The sequence below is a fragment of the Rhincodon typus genome, chromosome 8, assembly GCF_021869965.1.
Source record: "Rhincodon typus isolate 14 chromosome 8, sRhiTyp1.1, whole genome shotgun sequence".
NCBI lineage: Eukaryota > Metazoa > Chordata > Chondrichthyes > Orectolobiformes > Rhincodontidae > Rhincodon > Rhincodon typus.
In genome coordinates, this window is record NC_063339.1 from 81642318 (window position 1) to 81658575 (window position 16258).

At 44.4% G+C, this 16258-nt stretch overlaps 1 protein-coding gene across 8 annotated transcripts in view; it reads left to right on the forward strand.

The window, feature by feature from the left end:
• The first annotated feature begins 1274 nt into the window (after positions 1-1274).
• wdr21 (WD repeat domain 21) overlaps positions 1275-16258 on the forward strand; it is an 87906-nt gene continuing 72922 nt past the window's right edge. For 4 of the 8 annotated variants that reach the window (XM_048599736.1, XM_048599742.1, XM_048599743.1 and 1 more), the window contains exons 1-2: positions 1275-1384; positions 8456-8573. In XM_048599736.1, coding sequence (XP_048455693.1) covers positions 8464-8573 — 110 coding nt within the window. In that variant the 5' untranslated portion in view covers positions 1275-1384; positions 8456-8463. Of the gene's footprint in view, positions 1621-6044; positions 6206-6749; positions 6802-8455; positions 8574-16258 lie in introns of those variants that run through there. The other 4 variants (XM_048599738.1, XM_048599737.1, XM_048599740.1 and 1 more) reach the window with 4 other exon arrangements.

The window sequence follows — 16258 nt, forward strand, 5'->3', positions numbered from 1 at the left end:
AAGTCTAAAAACCTACTCCAACTGTTTGGTAATCACAAAACTAAACCTCACTTATCTCTGACCTCCAGAACAACACCTCCCATCCCTATCCAACTCACACCACCAGACTCCTTCCCAACTGTACCTGATGTGAATCCAATTCAACATCTTCCCAAGACCCCACACTAACATGGACCTGGTCTCCCTCACCCCACTTTTTTGCACATTGGAGTCAAAACACCGCCCTCCCTTCCCTGTATCTCACGACCTCAGCCTCACATGACCAGACTCCAGTATCATCCTACTACACCCTTGCATCCCAGTGACCTACACCGACCGGACCCCAGTATCCCTCTGATCACAACACTTCACCTGCACTTCCCAGAATCTAGTCTACTGCATTCGCTGCTCGCAATGTGGTCTCCTCTACATTGGGGAAGCGAAGCGTACTCTGGGTGCCCGCTTCACAGAACATCTATGGCCTGCTCGCAAAAAAAAAGAGACCCTGAACTACTGTTGCCTGCCACTTTAACGCACCACCCTGTTTCCTGGCCAACATCTCTGTCTCTGGCTTGCTGCAGTGTTCCAGTGAAGCTCAACACAAGCTGGAAGAACAACACCTTATTTTCCACTTGGGGACCCTTTAGCCCTCCAGACTCAATATTGAGTTCAATAATATTAGGGCCTGAACTCTCCTACGTGCCAGCCCCCTAACCCACACACCAGGCCTTGTTGTCACATAGCCTGCCATTACACGCTACCTATTGTTAGTCACTAACAGTCCCCGTTAACAACTATTCACCCTCCCAGCCAGATCATTATTATCTCCTTTGTCCAACAGCTCTTCTCTCTCTTCCAGCTCCACCCTATCGTTCACTCCCTACCCCATCCCGCTCCCTATTTTCTGCATATAAACCGAAGTTTTTCCAGCTATCATGAGTTCTAAGGATCACCAGACCCGAAACGTTAACTTTGATTTTTTTCTTCACATTTGCTGCCAGACCTAGTGAGCTTTTCCAGCAACTTCTGTTTTCATCCCTCTGACCACACCCTAGTGTCACCCCTCATCAGACGCCGGTTCCCCCCTGGACCGCAGTGAGTGATGCGCCTCTCCCACTTTGCCCAGTCGCCCACAGCCCCAGCTTTTCTCGGGCTCTCGGCCACTCACTCACCGCTCTCAGTACCTCCCAGAACCACCTACCCAATCGTTTACCTTCCCGCTCTCCATCTCTGAGCATGCGCATTGGACACAGGGTCTGCAGGGCATGCGCAATGGATAACCGGACTGCTGGAAGGGAACATGCGCACTGAATGCCTGACTGCCGTTGCCTACGCTGGCACAACTCATTCCCCTCCCTCTGACACGGAAGTGGAAGTGGAAGTGGTTATGCCGGGAAGGATTGGGGTAAATGGCGCTGGTTTAGGATCGAGCTAATAAATTAGAGGGAGATTATAATCAATTAGAGAAGAGATGCTGTGGCTTGCCGACTAAGGACAATGTGTTGGAGAAGTAGAGTGAAATAGAAGCGTAAAACAAAGAACTGGAGATCAGAAACAAAAACACAAGTTGCTGGAGAAAGTCAGCAGGTCTGGCAGTATCTGTGGTGCGAGAAAGCAGCGTTAACATTTTGAGTCCAGTACGTAAGTAAAAGATTGGTAATAAGGAAACTAGTGGAATTGAAGAGTGACAGATGCACAGGATTTGCCCGTTACCGTCCGAGGTTGTTAAATAAAGTAGTGGAGCACATTGTAGATACCTTGACTAAAATATTGTAAAGTTCCTTAGATGCATGAATTGTCGCTTTGGATCGGAAAATTGCACACCACTACGAGGAAAACCAGGGAATTACAGACTAGTTAGCCTAACACCCGATGACACAATTATTGACAGTGTAGTTGATAGCATAAAATTATGAGGGAATAGTGATAGACTAGGTGAATGGGCAAAACTGTGATAGAGAGAGTTCAGTGCGAGTGTGAGGAATCAATTTTGGACTGAAGAAGGATCGATCAGGGAATTTTTTTCTAGATGGTGTGAAGCTAAATACAGTAGAAGTCCAAGTGACTTGGGGTTCAGGTGAATAGATCGTTAAAATACCATGAACAGGTGCAGAAAAGTGTCAAGAAAGGTAATGAATGTTGAGGTTGGTTGGCTCGCTGAGCTGGTGCGTTGTTGTTCCGCAGATGTTTCATTACCCTGCTGGGTAACGCCATCAGAGCAGCCTCTGATGAAGCACCGTTGTGTTTTCCCGCCTGGGTTTTGAACTCTGGAGTCCGTTGAGCTGGATTACCTCACTTCCGGTTTACCTTTGCAGTGGAGTGTATATGGGGTCGAGTTCTACGTGTTTGTTGATGGCTTTCTTCATGGAGTACCAGGCTTCTAGGAACTCCCATGCCTGTCTCTGCTTTGCTTGTCTCAGGATCTTGGTGTTGTCCCAATAGGATTGGTGGTTCTCCTTATCCATGCAGATAGAGATGAGTCAGTATTGGTTATGTCTTTTTGTAGCCAATTGGTGTTTGTGTACCCTTGTTGTTAATTTCCTGCCTGTTTGTCCGACGTAGTGTTTGTCACAGTCTCTGCAGGGAATCTTGTATATGACGAATTGTCCTGTCCATAGTGGGTAGTGGATCTTTGGTTCGGGTGAGCAGTTGTTGTAGAGTTGATGTGGGTTTGTGTGCTACTCTGATGCCCAGCGGTCCTAAGAGTCTTATGGTTAGTTCCGATGTGTTCCTGATGTAAGGTAGCGTGATGAGTGTGTCGGGGTGTGTAGTATCTTCCTGGTGTTGTTTGTGTAATAGGCATCTTCTGACCCAGTTTTTTGGATATCTATTGGTCTTGAATACCTGGAAGAGGTATTTTTCTTCTTGGTGTAGTTCTATGCTGCTGCAGTGTGTTGTTCGTTTAAATAATGTTCGCATGCAGCTTTGTTTGTGTGCATTAGGATGGTTACTGTTAAAGTTCAGTACTTGGTCAGTGTGTGTGGCTTTTCTGTGCACTTTCATTTGGAATTCCCCATTTGTCCTGTGCTCTACCATGATGTCCAGGAATGGGAGCTGTTTGTTCTTCTCCTCCTCTCTGGTGAATTTGATTCCGGTGAGGGATAGCAGAGACAGGCTCGGGAGTTCCTAGAAGCCTGGTACTCCACGAAGAAAGCCGTCAACAAACACATAGAACTCGACCCCATATATACTCCATTGCGAAGAAAAACCAGAAGTGAGGTAATCCACTCAACGGACTCCAGAGTTGAAAACCGAGGGAAAACACAATGGCGCTTCATCGGAGGCTTCACTGATACTGGTATCCAGCAGGGTAATGAAACATCTGCGGAACAACAACGAACCAGCTCGGCGAGCCAACCAGCCTCAACATCCACAACCCAAGCTACAAATCTGCTCCAAAACTTTAGAAAAGGTAATGAATGCTGGCCTTAATACCTAGAGGACAATAAGTACAAGGGTGGAGAAGTTATGCTGCTGTTATTCAAAACTGGTTAGTCTTCACTTGGAGTACTGAGAACAGATTTGGGCACCACACCTCAGGAAGGATATATTGGCCTTGGAGGGATTACAAAACAGGTTTACAAGAATGATACTTTTATTTTCTTCACTTGTGGGATGTGGGCTTTGCTGGCTGGCCAACATTTGTTGTTCGACCCTAGTTGCCTTTGAGAAGGTGGTGGTAAGGTGCTTTCTTGAACTGCTGCAGTTGATGCAGCTGCTTCATCCATCATACGGTCAGAAGTAGGGATGTTCGCCAATGATTGTGAAATTTTCAGCAGCATTTGTGACTCCTCGGATACTGAAGCAGTCCATGTTCAAATGCAACAAGATCTGAGCAATATACAGAATTTGGCTGACAAGTGACAGGTAACATTCACACCATACAAATACTGGGCTATGACCATCATATATGAGACAATCTGACCACCATCCCTTGACACTCAATGGTGTTGTTATTACTGAATTCCCCATATCAATATCTTGAGGGTTACCATTGACCAGAAACTCAAATTGTCTTGTCACATAAACACCGTGGCTATAAGAGCAGGTCAGAGACTAGGAAGACTGTGGCAAGTAACTCATCCCCTGACTCTCCAAAGCCTGTCCATCATTTACAAGGTTCAAGTCAGGAGTGTGATGGAATACACCCCACCTGCCTGAATGAGTGCAGCTCCAACAACATTCAAAAAGCTTGACATCATCCAAGACAAAGCAACCTGCTTCATTGGCTCTCCATCCACTCCCTCTGCCACCGACGCTCAGTAGCCGTAGTGTGTATTATCTACAAGATGCACTGCAGAATTTCACCTAAGATCCTCAGACAGCACCTTCCAAAACCATAACCACTTCCATTTAGAAGTAGAAGAGCAGCAAAAACATTGGAGCGCCACCAACTTCAAGTTCCCTTCTGAACCACTTAACATCCTGACTTGGAAATATGTTGCCTTTCCTTCATTGTCCTTGGGTTAAACTCGTTGAATTCCCTTCTTCATGGCATTGTAGGTCAACCTACAACAGGTGAATTGCAACGATTGAAGAAAGCAGCTCTCTACCAGGCATAAAATGTTGGCGAGCCAGCGATGCCCACATACCACAAATGAATACATTTTTAAGAAGTCCATGTGCGATAGGTGAACTCTCAATGCCCTTTGGAAGGGAATTGCAGGGTTTAGACCCAGTGACAGTGAACAAATGGCAATATATTTCCAAGTCTAGATGGTGAGTGGCTTGGAGGGGAACTTGGAGGTGTTGGTGTTCCCATGAATCTGTTGCCTTTGTCATTTTGGATGGAAGTGGTCTTGCATCAAGAATAATACTAGGCACGTAGGAATTTGGTTGTGGTTGTTGGAGGTCAGTCATCTCAGCTCCAGGACATCTCTGCAGGAGTTCTTCAGGGTAGTGTCCCAACCATCTTCAGCTGCACTATTACATAGAACATAGAATAGTACAGCACAGTACAGGCCCTTCGGCCCACAATGTTGTGCCGAACTTTTACCCTAAACCTAAGGTCTATCTCACCTCCACCCTACCTTATACTATCATCCATATGCCTATCTAAATGCCGCTTAAATGCCCCTAACGAGGCCGACTCCACTACCCTCTTCGGCAATGCATTCCACGCCCCTACCACTCTCCGAGTAAAGAATCTACCTCTGACGTACCCCTATATCTACCTCCTCTCCCTTTAAAACTATGCCCCCTTGTAATAGCTACCTCCACCCTAGGAAAAAGTTTCTGGCTGCCCACTCTATCTATACCTCTGATCATTTTGTACACCTCTATCAAGTCACCTCTCATCCTTCGTCGTTCTAAAGAGAAAAGCCCTAGCCCTCTCAAACTTTTCTCATAAGACCTTCCCTCCATTCCAGGCAACATCCTGGTAAATCTCCTCTGCATCTTTTCCAACGCTTCCACATCTTTCCTGTGAATTTATGATGTTCTCTCCATTATAAGCGCAGTCTTAAGGATCTTTAGTGAATTTGTGCAGTGCATCTTGTAGATTGTGCCTTCTGCTGCTACATGAGCATTGGTGGTGGAGGGAATGGATGCTTCTGGATTTGGTGCCAATCAAGCGGGTAACTTTATCCAGAATGGTGTCAAGCATTTCTTGAGTGTTGTTGGAGCTGCAGTCATCAAGGAATGTGAAGAGTATTCTATCATTTGCCTGACTTGTGTCTTGTAGATGGTGGACAGGGTTTGTGGAGTCAGGAGGTAAGTTATTTGCTGTAGAACTACTTGCTCTGACCTGGTGTTGTTGCCACTGAATTTATGTGGTGAGTCCAGGTCTGGTTAATCAAAACCCCATGATGTTGAGAGTAGGGAATTCAGTGATGGTGGTAACGCTATTGAAAGTCAACAGATGGTGATGAAATTGTCTCATATTAGAAGTGATCATTGTCTGGCATTTGTGTGGTGCAAATGTTATTTACACTTGTCAGCTGGATACTGTCAACTTTTCCTTGCATTTGAACAAGGACTGTTTAAATATCAGAGGAATCCTGAAAGGCGCTGAACATTGCGCAATCATCAGCAAACTGAACTTATGTTAAAGGGAAAGCCATTGATTAAGCATTTGGCCTAGGACACTGCTGGGGAACTTCTACAGAAAGGTCCTAGAGATGAGATGATTGATCTCCAACAAACATAACTGTCTTCCAATGGGCCTGGTATGACATCACTGAGCAGAGAATTTGCGCACCCCCCCCACCCAAATTTCCCAAATTTGGTGAGTAGCCCCCTGGACTTCAGAGATTAGAGTCATGAGGAGAGATAATACAAATTACACCTCTTTTCTCTAGAATTAAGCAGGTTAAAGGGTGATCTGTTTGCAGTCTTCATGATATTAACGGGAAAAGACAAGGTAGATGAAGATAAACTATTTCTACCGATTGGGGATTCTACAACTAGACTATGCAGTCTGCGAATTAGGGGCCAACCATTCAGGAGAGATGTTAGGAAGCACTTCTACACACAAAAGGTGGTAGATATTTGGAGCTGTTTTCCTCAAATGGCAGTGAATGCTAGATTAGTCGCTAATTTTAAATCTGAGATAGGTAACTTTTTATTATTAAGGGATATGAAGCAAAGATACTCTATGGGAGTTAGGCCACGGATAAGCCATAATGTAATCGAAAGGCAGAACAGGCTTGTAGGGCTGAATAGCCAATCCTGATCCGATGTTCCTTTTTTCAGAAGTGTCTGAAGAAGAGTCACAGAACTTGAAATGCTAACTTTTTTTTCTCTCATCGGATTCTGCCAAACCTGCTGAATTTCTCCAGCAATTTCTGTTTTTGTGAATTTGGAGCAGTTAGAAATTGGCAGGTATGAAATCTTTTTATTCACTTATGGGATATGGGCGTCAGTGTCTGGACCAGAATTTATTGTTCTTCCCTAGTTGTGCTGAGAAGGTGGTGGTGAGCTTCCTTCTTGAACTGCAACAGTCCACGTGCTCTAGGTAGACCACTATGCCCTTAGAGAGGGAATTCCAGGATTGTGACCCAGCGACAGTGAATGAACAGCAATATATTTTCAAGTCAGGATTGTGTGTGGCTTGGAGGTGAACTTGTAGGTGGTGATGTTTCTAAGTATCTGCTGTCCTTGCCCTTCTAGACAGTACTGCTCATAAGTTTGGAAGGCGCTTTCTAAGTATAAAACAAAGAAATTCCATTGCTAGAAGAAACTCATGAAAGTCTGGCAGCATCTGTAGAGAGAAAAACGAGTTAGTGTTTGAATTCCAATGATCATTCATCAGAAGGAGCTTCGGTAAATTTCTGCGTGGATCTTGTGGATAGATCACACTTGTGCTACTGACTGTCAGTGGTGGAGGAATGGATGTGGTGCCAATCAAGTGGGCTACTTTGTCCTGAAAGGTGTAAAGTTTCTTCAGTGTTGTTGGAGCTGCACTCATCCAGGCAAGTGGAAAGTATTCCATCACACTCCTGATTTGTTCTTTGTTGATGGTGGACAGGCCTTGGGGTGTCAGGAGGTGAGTTACTTGCTGCAGGATTCCTAGCCTCTAACCTACTCTTGTGGCCACAGTATTTACATGATTTGTCATTCATACAGCTTAGAAAGCTCTAAGAGAGGCGAGAGGGGAGAGATTGGAAACGTAGAGGCTGGAATGTGTTCTGTGCAATCAGATCGCTCTTTTTAGGAAGAACACTTTTTGTAAAGGAAAGGAGACAGTCTGCAGCAGGAAAGTGTGTTGCATTTTAAAGACCATTACTCACCTGATGAGAATCACTGAGCTGACATCACTTGAGAGGTCCTATAAACCCAGTTTGTGGCTCCAATAAAATAATTGGATTTGAACACACAACAGAGGTATCCAGTGCATGATCTGATTTTAAACTGTGTCCTGTGATCTTTTAGGATCTCCAGCAATTCCCACTTAGATTTTTTTTAAAGGGATTAAAGTAGTAACTCAATTGGTTTTGGATCTTCAACTTCATGGATTCTGTTTCCATTTAAAACTTTATTTTGTGTGCTGCCTGTTTTTTCCACTGTGACATACCACCTGAAACGTTGACAGATCACTTCCAACATTTATGCCTCTCTCTGCTGCAACAGCAGACAGCATGGGCTGCTGCCATTAGTTTCGTTTCATGATGTACCTGTCTTCGTCTCTTTACCTTCTCTTTTATGTCTGACAGGTTCGACTGTATCTGTTACTTTGGGATTCAGGTTGTCCCATTCTTATTCACTGAGTGTGCCCCTACACCACATTGGCAACAGTTCAAGGAGGCAACTCATAACCACTTTCTTGTGGGTAGTTAGGGAAGGACAATTCATGCTGACTTGTGGAAACACGCATATCCCATGAATGAATCTGCTCCAAAATCTTTCGGTCCTTAAGGAAATGGTCCTCACTTTCTAAATCGGACAAATATCAATTTTGCACAATAATTATGGTAGGAGGTGAATATTGACACTATCCCAATCTGTTTTGATGCTTTAATGTGAATATTTTTGATAGGTACAGAAATGAGAAGAAATAAATGGCATGGCAGTCACCAGTATGGATGGCATGATAGCCAACGACGACATCATCCAAGAAGATATCGAGGACATAATAGGCACACATCACGAGAATGGTAAAACTTTACTACTTGTTGCTATACTAGGAAGAGCTGGCCTCGTGTTTTAACATTTTATTGAGACCTATGTTCTTGGCTGCTTGAGAAACAGCTGTTACTCATTACTGGCCACAACTCATTTCATTCAGTCAAGTTCATTCATTGAATCATACAGTAGAAAAAAAGACCTTTGGCCCATCAAGTCTGTGCTACCAAAAATATACCAATACCTACTCTGGTCCCACTTTCCCATACTAGCCCCATAGCCTTGACTATTTTAAGTGCGCATCCAAGAATTTTTTACAGCTTGAGGTTTCCTGCCTCAACTTCCGTCCCAGGCAATGCATTGCAGACCCACACCACCTTCTGAGTGAAAAACAATTTCCTTAAATCCCCTCTAGACCTCCTACCTTTCACTTGAAAGTTATGCCCCCTTGTTATTGACCCTTTGACTAAGGGAAGAGCTGCTTTCCATTCACTCTGTTCATTTTCCTCAATCTTTATACATCTCTATTAGCTCACCCCTCAATCTTCTCTGCTCCAAAGAAAACAATCTGACCTTATCCACCCTCTCGTCGTAGCTGAAATGCTCCATCCCAAGCAACAAGCTGGTGAATCTTCTTTGCACCTCCTCTAGTGCAATCACCTTCATCCTATAATGCAGAGATCAAGACTTCACAAGGTACTCCAGCTGTGGCCTAACCAAAGTTCTGTACAGCTCCAGTATCCCCTCCCTGCTCTTGTAATCCATGCCATGACTCATAAAGGCAAGTGTCCAGGTGCCATATTAACTAACCAATTAACCTGTGCTGCCACTTCAGGGAATTGTGGACAAGCACCCCAAGATCCCCCTGTTCCTGTGAGCTTTCTAGTCTCTTCCCATTCACTGAATACTCCCTTGTGCATCACTTCACATTTATAAGGACTAAATTGTATCTGCTACTGATCTGCCCATCTGACCAATATTATCCTGTAACCATGGGGCCCTCTTGTGGCACAGCGGTAATGTCCCTACCCCTGAACTGAGAGGGCTAGGTTCCAAGTCCCACCTACTCCAAAGATGTGTAATAACAGCTCTGAACAGGTTGATTAGAAAAATAGGTTAAATAATTTATCCTCCTGGAACTTAAGACCTTCTTCCTCAATGTCAACCACCTGGCCAATCTTTGTGTCATTCGCAAATTTACTTATCATCCCTCACATTCTCACTATTTGTAATATTTATAAATTATGTAAATAAACAACCCAGCGTGGATTCCTGTGATATGCCACTGGAGCTGGCCTTCAGTCACACAAACAGCCTTCTACTACCACCCCGTGTCAATGTCATTAAACCAATTTTGGATCCAACAAGCTAATTTACCCTAGATCCATGTGCTTTTACCATCGTTATCAAACTCCTATGTGAGACTTTGTTGAAGACCTTGCTGAAATCCATATATACTACATCAACTACCCTGCCCTCATCTATACACTTAGACGCTCTTCGAGAAATTCGACCAGATTCATTAGGCGTGACCTCCCTCTGACTATCCCTGATCAAAACTTACCTCTTTAAATGGAGATGAGTTTTCAACTTTACAATTTTCTCCAGTGGTTCTGTACCTCTGAAGACTCCCTGGTCTACATTTCTCTGGTCTGTCTCTACCATCCTTGTAAACATAATGCTCCTCCAGTGGCCAGAGACGGTTTAAAAATTTGGGTCAGGGTGCCTACCATTTCTCCTCTCATCTCCCACAACAACATATGAAACACTTTATCTAGATAGTCGTACAACAGGGAAACAGACCCTTTGGTCCAACTCATCCATGCCAATCAGATTTCCCAGACTAAACTAGTCCCATTTATCTGCCTTTTTTTCACCATATTCCTTTCAACCTTTCCTGTTCATGTACATAGAACATAGAACAGTACAGCACAGTACAGGCCCTTCGGCCCACGATGTTGTGCCGAACTTTTACCCTCAACCTAAGGTCTATCTAACCGCCACCGCTACCTTATACTATCATCCATATGCCTATCTAATAGCTGCTTAAATGCCCCTAATGAGGCCGACTCCACTACCCTCTCCGGCAATGCATTCCACGCCCCTACCACTCTCTGAGTAAAGAACCTACCTCTGATGTCTCCCTGATGTCTACCTCCTTTCACTTTAAAATTATGTCCCCTCGTAAAAGCTACCTCCACCCTAGGAAAAAGTCTCTGGCTGACTACTCTATCTATACCTCTGATCATTTTGTACACCTCGATCAAGTCACCTCTCATCCTTCGTCGTTCTAAAGAGAAAAGCCCTAGCTCTCTCAACCTTTCCTCATATGACCTTTCCTCCATTCCAGGCAACATCCTGGTAAATCTGCTCTGCACCTTTTCTAGCGTTTCCACGTCTTTCCTGTAATGAGGTGACCAGAACTGGACACAATACTCCAGATGTGGCCGAACCAGGCTTTCGTATAGCTGGAGCATAACTTCACGGCTGTTGAACTCAATCCCTCCACTAATGAAAGTTAACACACCATACGCCTTCTTAACAACTCTATCCACCTGGGTGGCAGCTCTCCGGGAACTGTGAACATGAACCCCAAGATCCCTCTGCTCCTCCACACTGCCAAGAATCTTTCTGTTAACCCGTATTCTGCTTTCAAGTTTGTCCTTCCAAAATGAATCACCTCACACTTTTCAGGGTTAAACTCCATCTGCCACTTCTCAGCCCAGCCATGCATCCTATCAATGTCCCTTTGTAACCTAGAACAGCCGTCTGCACTGTCCACAACGTGACCCACCTTCGTATCATCCGTGAACTTACTAATCCACCCTTCCACTCCTTCATCCAAATCATTTACAGTACCTGTCCAAATGTCTTTTAAATGTTGTAATTGTACCCACCTTTACCACTTCCTTTGGCATTCCAATACACATCACACTTTGTGTGGAAAAAGTTGTTCTTCAGGTCTCTTTTAAATCTTTTCCCCCCTCATCTTAATCCTATGCCTTCCAGTTTGGACTCCTCTACCCTAGGGAAAAGACCTTCACTATTTACCTTATCTATGCCCTTCATGACTTTATAACCTCTATAAGGTTACTCCTCAACCTCCTCCGCTCCAGGGAAAAAAGTCCCAGCTATCCAGCCCCTCCTCATAACTGAAACCCTCCAGTCCTAGTAACATCCTTGTAAATTTTTTCTGTCCCTTTCCAGTTTAATAACATCCTTTCTATAGTAGGATGGCCAGAACTGCATGCAGTACTCCAAAAGTGGCCTCACCAATGTGCTATACAGCTGCAACATGATGTCCCAACTCCAATATTCAATGGTCTGACCAATGAAGGCAAATGGTGCCTTCACCACCCTGTCTACCTGTGACACCACTTTCAAGGAATTATTTATCTGCATCCCTAGGTGTCTCTGTTCAACAACACTACCCAGGGCCCTACCATTGTAAGTTATGCCCTGGTTTGTCTTTCCAAAATGCAACATCTCACATTTATCTAAAATGAACTCCATCTACCACTCCTCAGCTCATTGGCCCACCTGATCAAGATCCCATTGTAATCTTAGATAACCACCTTCACTGTCCACTATACCACCAATTTTGGTGTCATCTGCAAACTCACTAACAATGCCTCCTATATTCTCATTCAAATCATTTCTATAAATGCCAAACAATAGTGGACCCAGCACTGATCCTTGCAGAACAATACTAGTCACATGCCTCCACTCCGTAAAACAACCCTCTACCACCACTCTGTCTCATACTGTCAATCAATTTTGTGTCCTCAATCCGTTTTGTGTCCAATTGGCTGGATTTCCCTGGATCCCATGTGATCTAACCTTACTAACCAGTCTACCACGCGGAACCTTGTTGAAGGCCTTGCTGAAGTCCATGTAGACAATGTCTACTGCTCTACGCTCGGCTATCCTCTTGGTCACATCCTCAAAAAAACTCAATCAAGTTTCTGAGACATGATTTCCCAGGCACAAAGCCATGTTGCCTATTCCTGATCTTTCCTTGCCTCTCCAAATGCACGTAAATCATGTCTCTCAGAATCCTACCCAACATTGACATCAGGCTCACTGGTCAGTAGTTCCTTGGCATTTTCCTTGTAGCCTTTCTTAAATAAAAGCGCAACATTAATGACTCTCCAGTCTACCAGCACCTCACCCGTGGCTATTGATGATAACAGTCTCTGCTAGCGTCCTCACAGTTTCTTCCCTACCTTTCCACAATGTCCTGGGATATATTTGATAAAGTCCTAGGGATTTATCCACCGTAAAGTGTTTTAAGACGTCGATATCTTCCTCTTCTGTAATGTGTACTCTTTTCTAGACTTCACTATTCATTACCTCAAGTTCCTTAACTTCAGTGTCTTTCTCCACACTGAGTACTGACACAAAATATTTGTTTAGTATCTCACTCATCTCCTGTGGCTCTAACCATAGGTGGCCTTGTTGATCTTTAAGGGGCCCTGTTCTCTTGCTAGTTACTCGCTTTCCCTTGATGTACTTGTAAAATCTCTTTGGATTCTCCTTAACATTATCTACCAAAGCTATCTGTTTCCCCTGTTTGCCCTCCTGATTTACCTCATAAGCATGCAAAAAAAAATGGGGTGGCACGGTGGCTCAGTAGTTAGCACTGCTGCCTCGCAGTGCCACGGACCCGGGTTCGATTCCACCCTCGGGCAACTGTCTGAGTGGAGTTTGCACATTCTCCCTGTGTCTGCGTGGGTTTCCTCCGGGTGCTCTGGTTTCCTCCCACAGTCCAAAGATGTGCAAGCTAGGTGAATTGGTCATGCTAAATTGCCTGTAGTGTTCAGGGATGTGTAGATTAGGTGGGTTATAGGGTGATGGGTCTGGGTGGGATGCTGTGTGGGTCGGTGTGGACTTGTTGGGCCGAAGGGCCTGTTTCCACACTGTAGGCATTCTATTCTGTGAAAGTATATTCCACCTCTCCCTATACTCCTCAAAGGAATCACTTGATCCTAGCTGTCTACATCTGACATATGCCTCCTAACTTGTCTTGACCAGAGCCTCAATGCGTCTTGTCATTCATTGTTCCCTATTCCTAATAGCCTTTTCCTCCCTTAGGGGAGGCAATGGCCTAGTGGTATTATCACTGGATTGTTAATCCAGAGACTCGGATAACATTCTGGGGACCTGTGTTCGAATCCTGCCTCAGCGGGATTCAATAAAACAAAATCTGGAATTAAGAATATATTGATGTCCATGAATCCATTGTCGATTGTTGGAAAAAACCCACCTGGTTCACTAATGTCCTGTAGGGAAGGAAACTGCCATCCTTACCTGGTCTGGCCTACAACAGACCCACAGCAATGTGTTGACTCTGAACTGCCTTCTGGGCAATAAATGCTGCCTAGCCAGCAATGCCCTCATGCTATGAATGGATGGAGGAAAAGAAAACTTTAATAGGAAAGTATTGCCTCTGAATTCTCTCTATCTCACTTTTTTCAAAGCCTCCCACTTGCCGGTTATCCCTTTACCTGCAAACAGTGTACTCCAATCAACTTTTGAAAGTTCCTGTCTAGTACCATCAAAATTGGCCGAGCTCAATTTAATTTAAAACTAATAGAATTATGGTCACTGGTCCCAAAGTGCTCCCCCACTAACACCTCAGTCACTTGCCCTCCCTTATATCCCAAGGGAAGGTAGAGTTTTGTTTCTTCTCTCCGACTCATCTACATATTGGTAAAGAAAATGTTCTTATAAATTGCTCTCCATCCAAACCCTTAACACTATGGAAATCCCAGTCTATGTTTGGAAAGTTAAAATCCCCTACTATGAAAACACTTACTATCCCACTACATATTTGCTCCTCAATTTCCCCCTGACTATTGGGGAGGCTGAGAGTACAATCCCACCAAGGTGAAGACCCCTTCATATTTCTCAGTTCTGCCCATATAGCTGCATTTGGCAATCCCCCAGGAAAATCCTTTTTAAGTATTGCTGTGATATTTTCCCTAATCAAAAATGCCATCCCCACTTCTCTCTTCTCTCCCTTTCGATCCTTCCTCTAACATTTATACCCCGGAACATTGAGCTGGCAGTCCTGCCTCTCCCGTAGTCATGTTTCAATAATAGCTCTGACATCCCAGTCCTGTGTTCTTATCCATGCCCTGAGTTTGTTTGCTTTACTTGTCAGGCCTCTTCCATCGAAATAAATGCAATTTAATTCATCAGTCTTACCTCATTCTCTGCCTTGCTCTTGACTGCCCTGTCTAATTAACTTGCTCCCTTTAACTTATGAAGCAGCCTGAACCTTCACTCTTTTCTCACAACTGCTTAGGATTTTTCACCCTGCCGCTGCCATACTGGTTAAAACCTCCTGAGTAGCTCTTGCAAATCTCCCCAGCAGGAAATTGGTTCCCCTCCTGTTCAGGTGCAACGTGTCCCTCTTTTACAGGTCATTTCTGCCCTAGGGAGATCCCAATATCCAAAAATATCCTTGTACCAGTTTCTCAACCACTCATTAATCTACCCTGTTCTCCTATTTCTACTCTCACTAATACGTGGCCCCAGATTTGTCCACTTCTAACTGCTGAAACCTCCAATACCTCCTCACTTCTTGTAGTGATCTGGTCTCACAGTTAACCATCTTCTCAAGTTCTGTACTTGCTTTCTCCCCAGTAAAGACAGATGTGAAGTACTCATTTAACGCTCTTCCAATTTCCTCCGGCTTCACACACAGATTGCCCGTCAGTATTTTCCTATCACTGTCCCTGCATCACTCTCCTAATTGATTTCTTGAGATCCCCCTCCTCTTCCTGTACTCCTCTCCTGCCTCTGTTATTTTGCTTCCATTGTACTCTGTGTTCTTTTTTTTTATCCAGTGCTGAATATTCCTAGAAATGCAGTGTCCTCTAGGCTTTGTTGCTCCTACATATTATCATAAAGAGAGCATGTTGGGCTTGTGCTCACCCTGTACCTTTTTAAGCACCTTCCACTGTTCTGTAGATTTACTCCAAAGTAGCTTTTCCTAGATTAATTTTTTTAATCATTTGTGGAATGTGGATGCCGCTGTCTGGCCAGCATTTATTGCCTATCCTTAGATGCCTTTGAGAAGTTGGTGGTGAGCAGCTGCCTTGAACTGCTGCAGCCCACCTGCTGTGGGGTGGCCCACAATGCCATTAGGGAGGGAATTCCAGGATTCAGTCCTGATGAAGGTTTCCGGCCTAAAGCGTTGACTTTCCTGCTCCTCTAAGCATGTTTGACATGCTGTGCTTTACCAACCTCACATCTGTAGACTCTGGCTTCCAGCATCTGCAGTCCTTATTTTCCCTAGGATTTTGACTCCGTGAAGGAGCAGCAATATATTTCCAAGTTGGGATTGTCAGTTGCTTGGAGGGGAACTTGAAGGTGGTGGTGTTCCCATGTATTTGCTAGCCTTATCCTTCTAGCTGGAAGTGGTAGTGGGTTTGGAAGGTGCTGTCCAAGGATCTTCGGTGAATTTCTGTACTGCATCTTATAGATAGCAGCAGTGTATACTACTGAGTGTCAGGGGTGGAGGGAATGAATGCTTGTGGATCTGGTGCCAATCAAGTGGGGCTGTTTTAGCCTTGGATGCTGTCAAGTTTCTTGACAGTTACAGGATCGTCACTCATCCAGGCAAATGGGGAATATTCCATCACTCTCCTGACTTGTGCCTTTTAGATGGTGGACAGGCTTTGGGGAGTCAGGAGGTGAGTTACTTGCT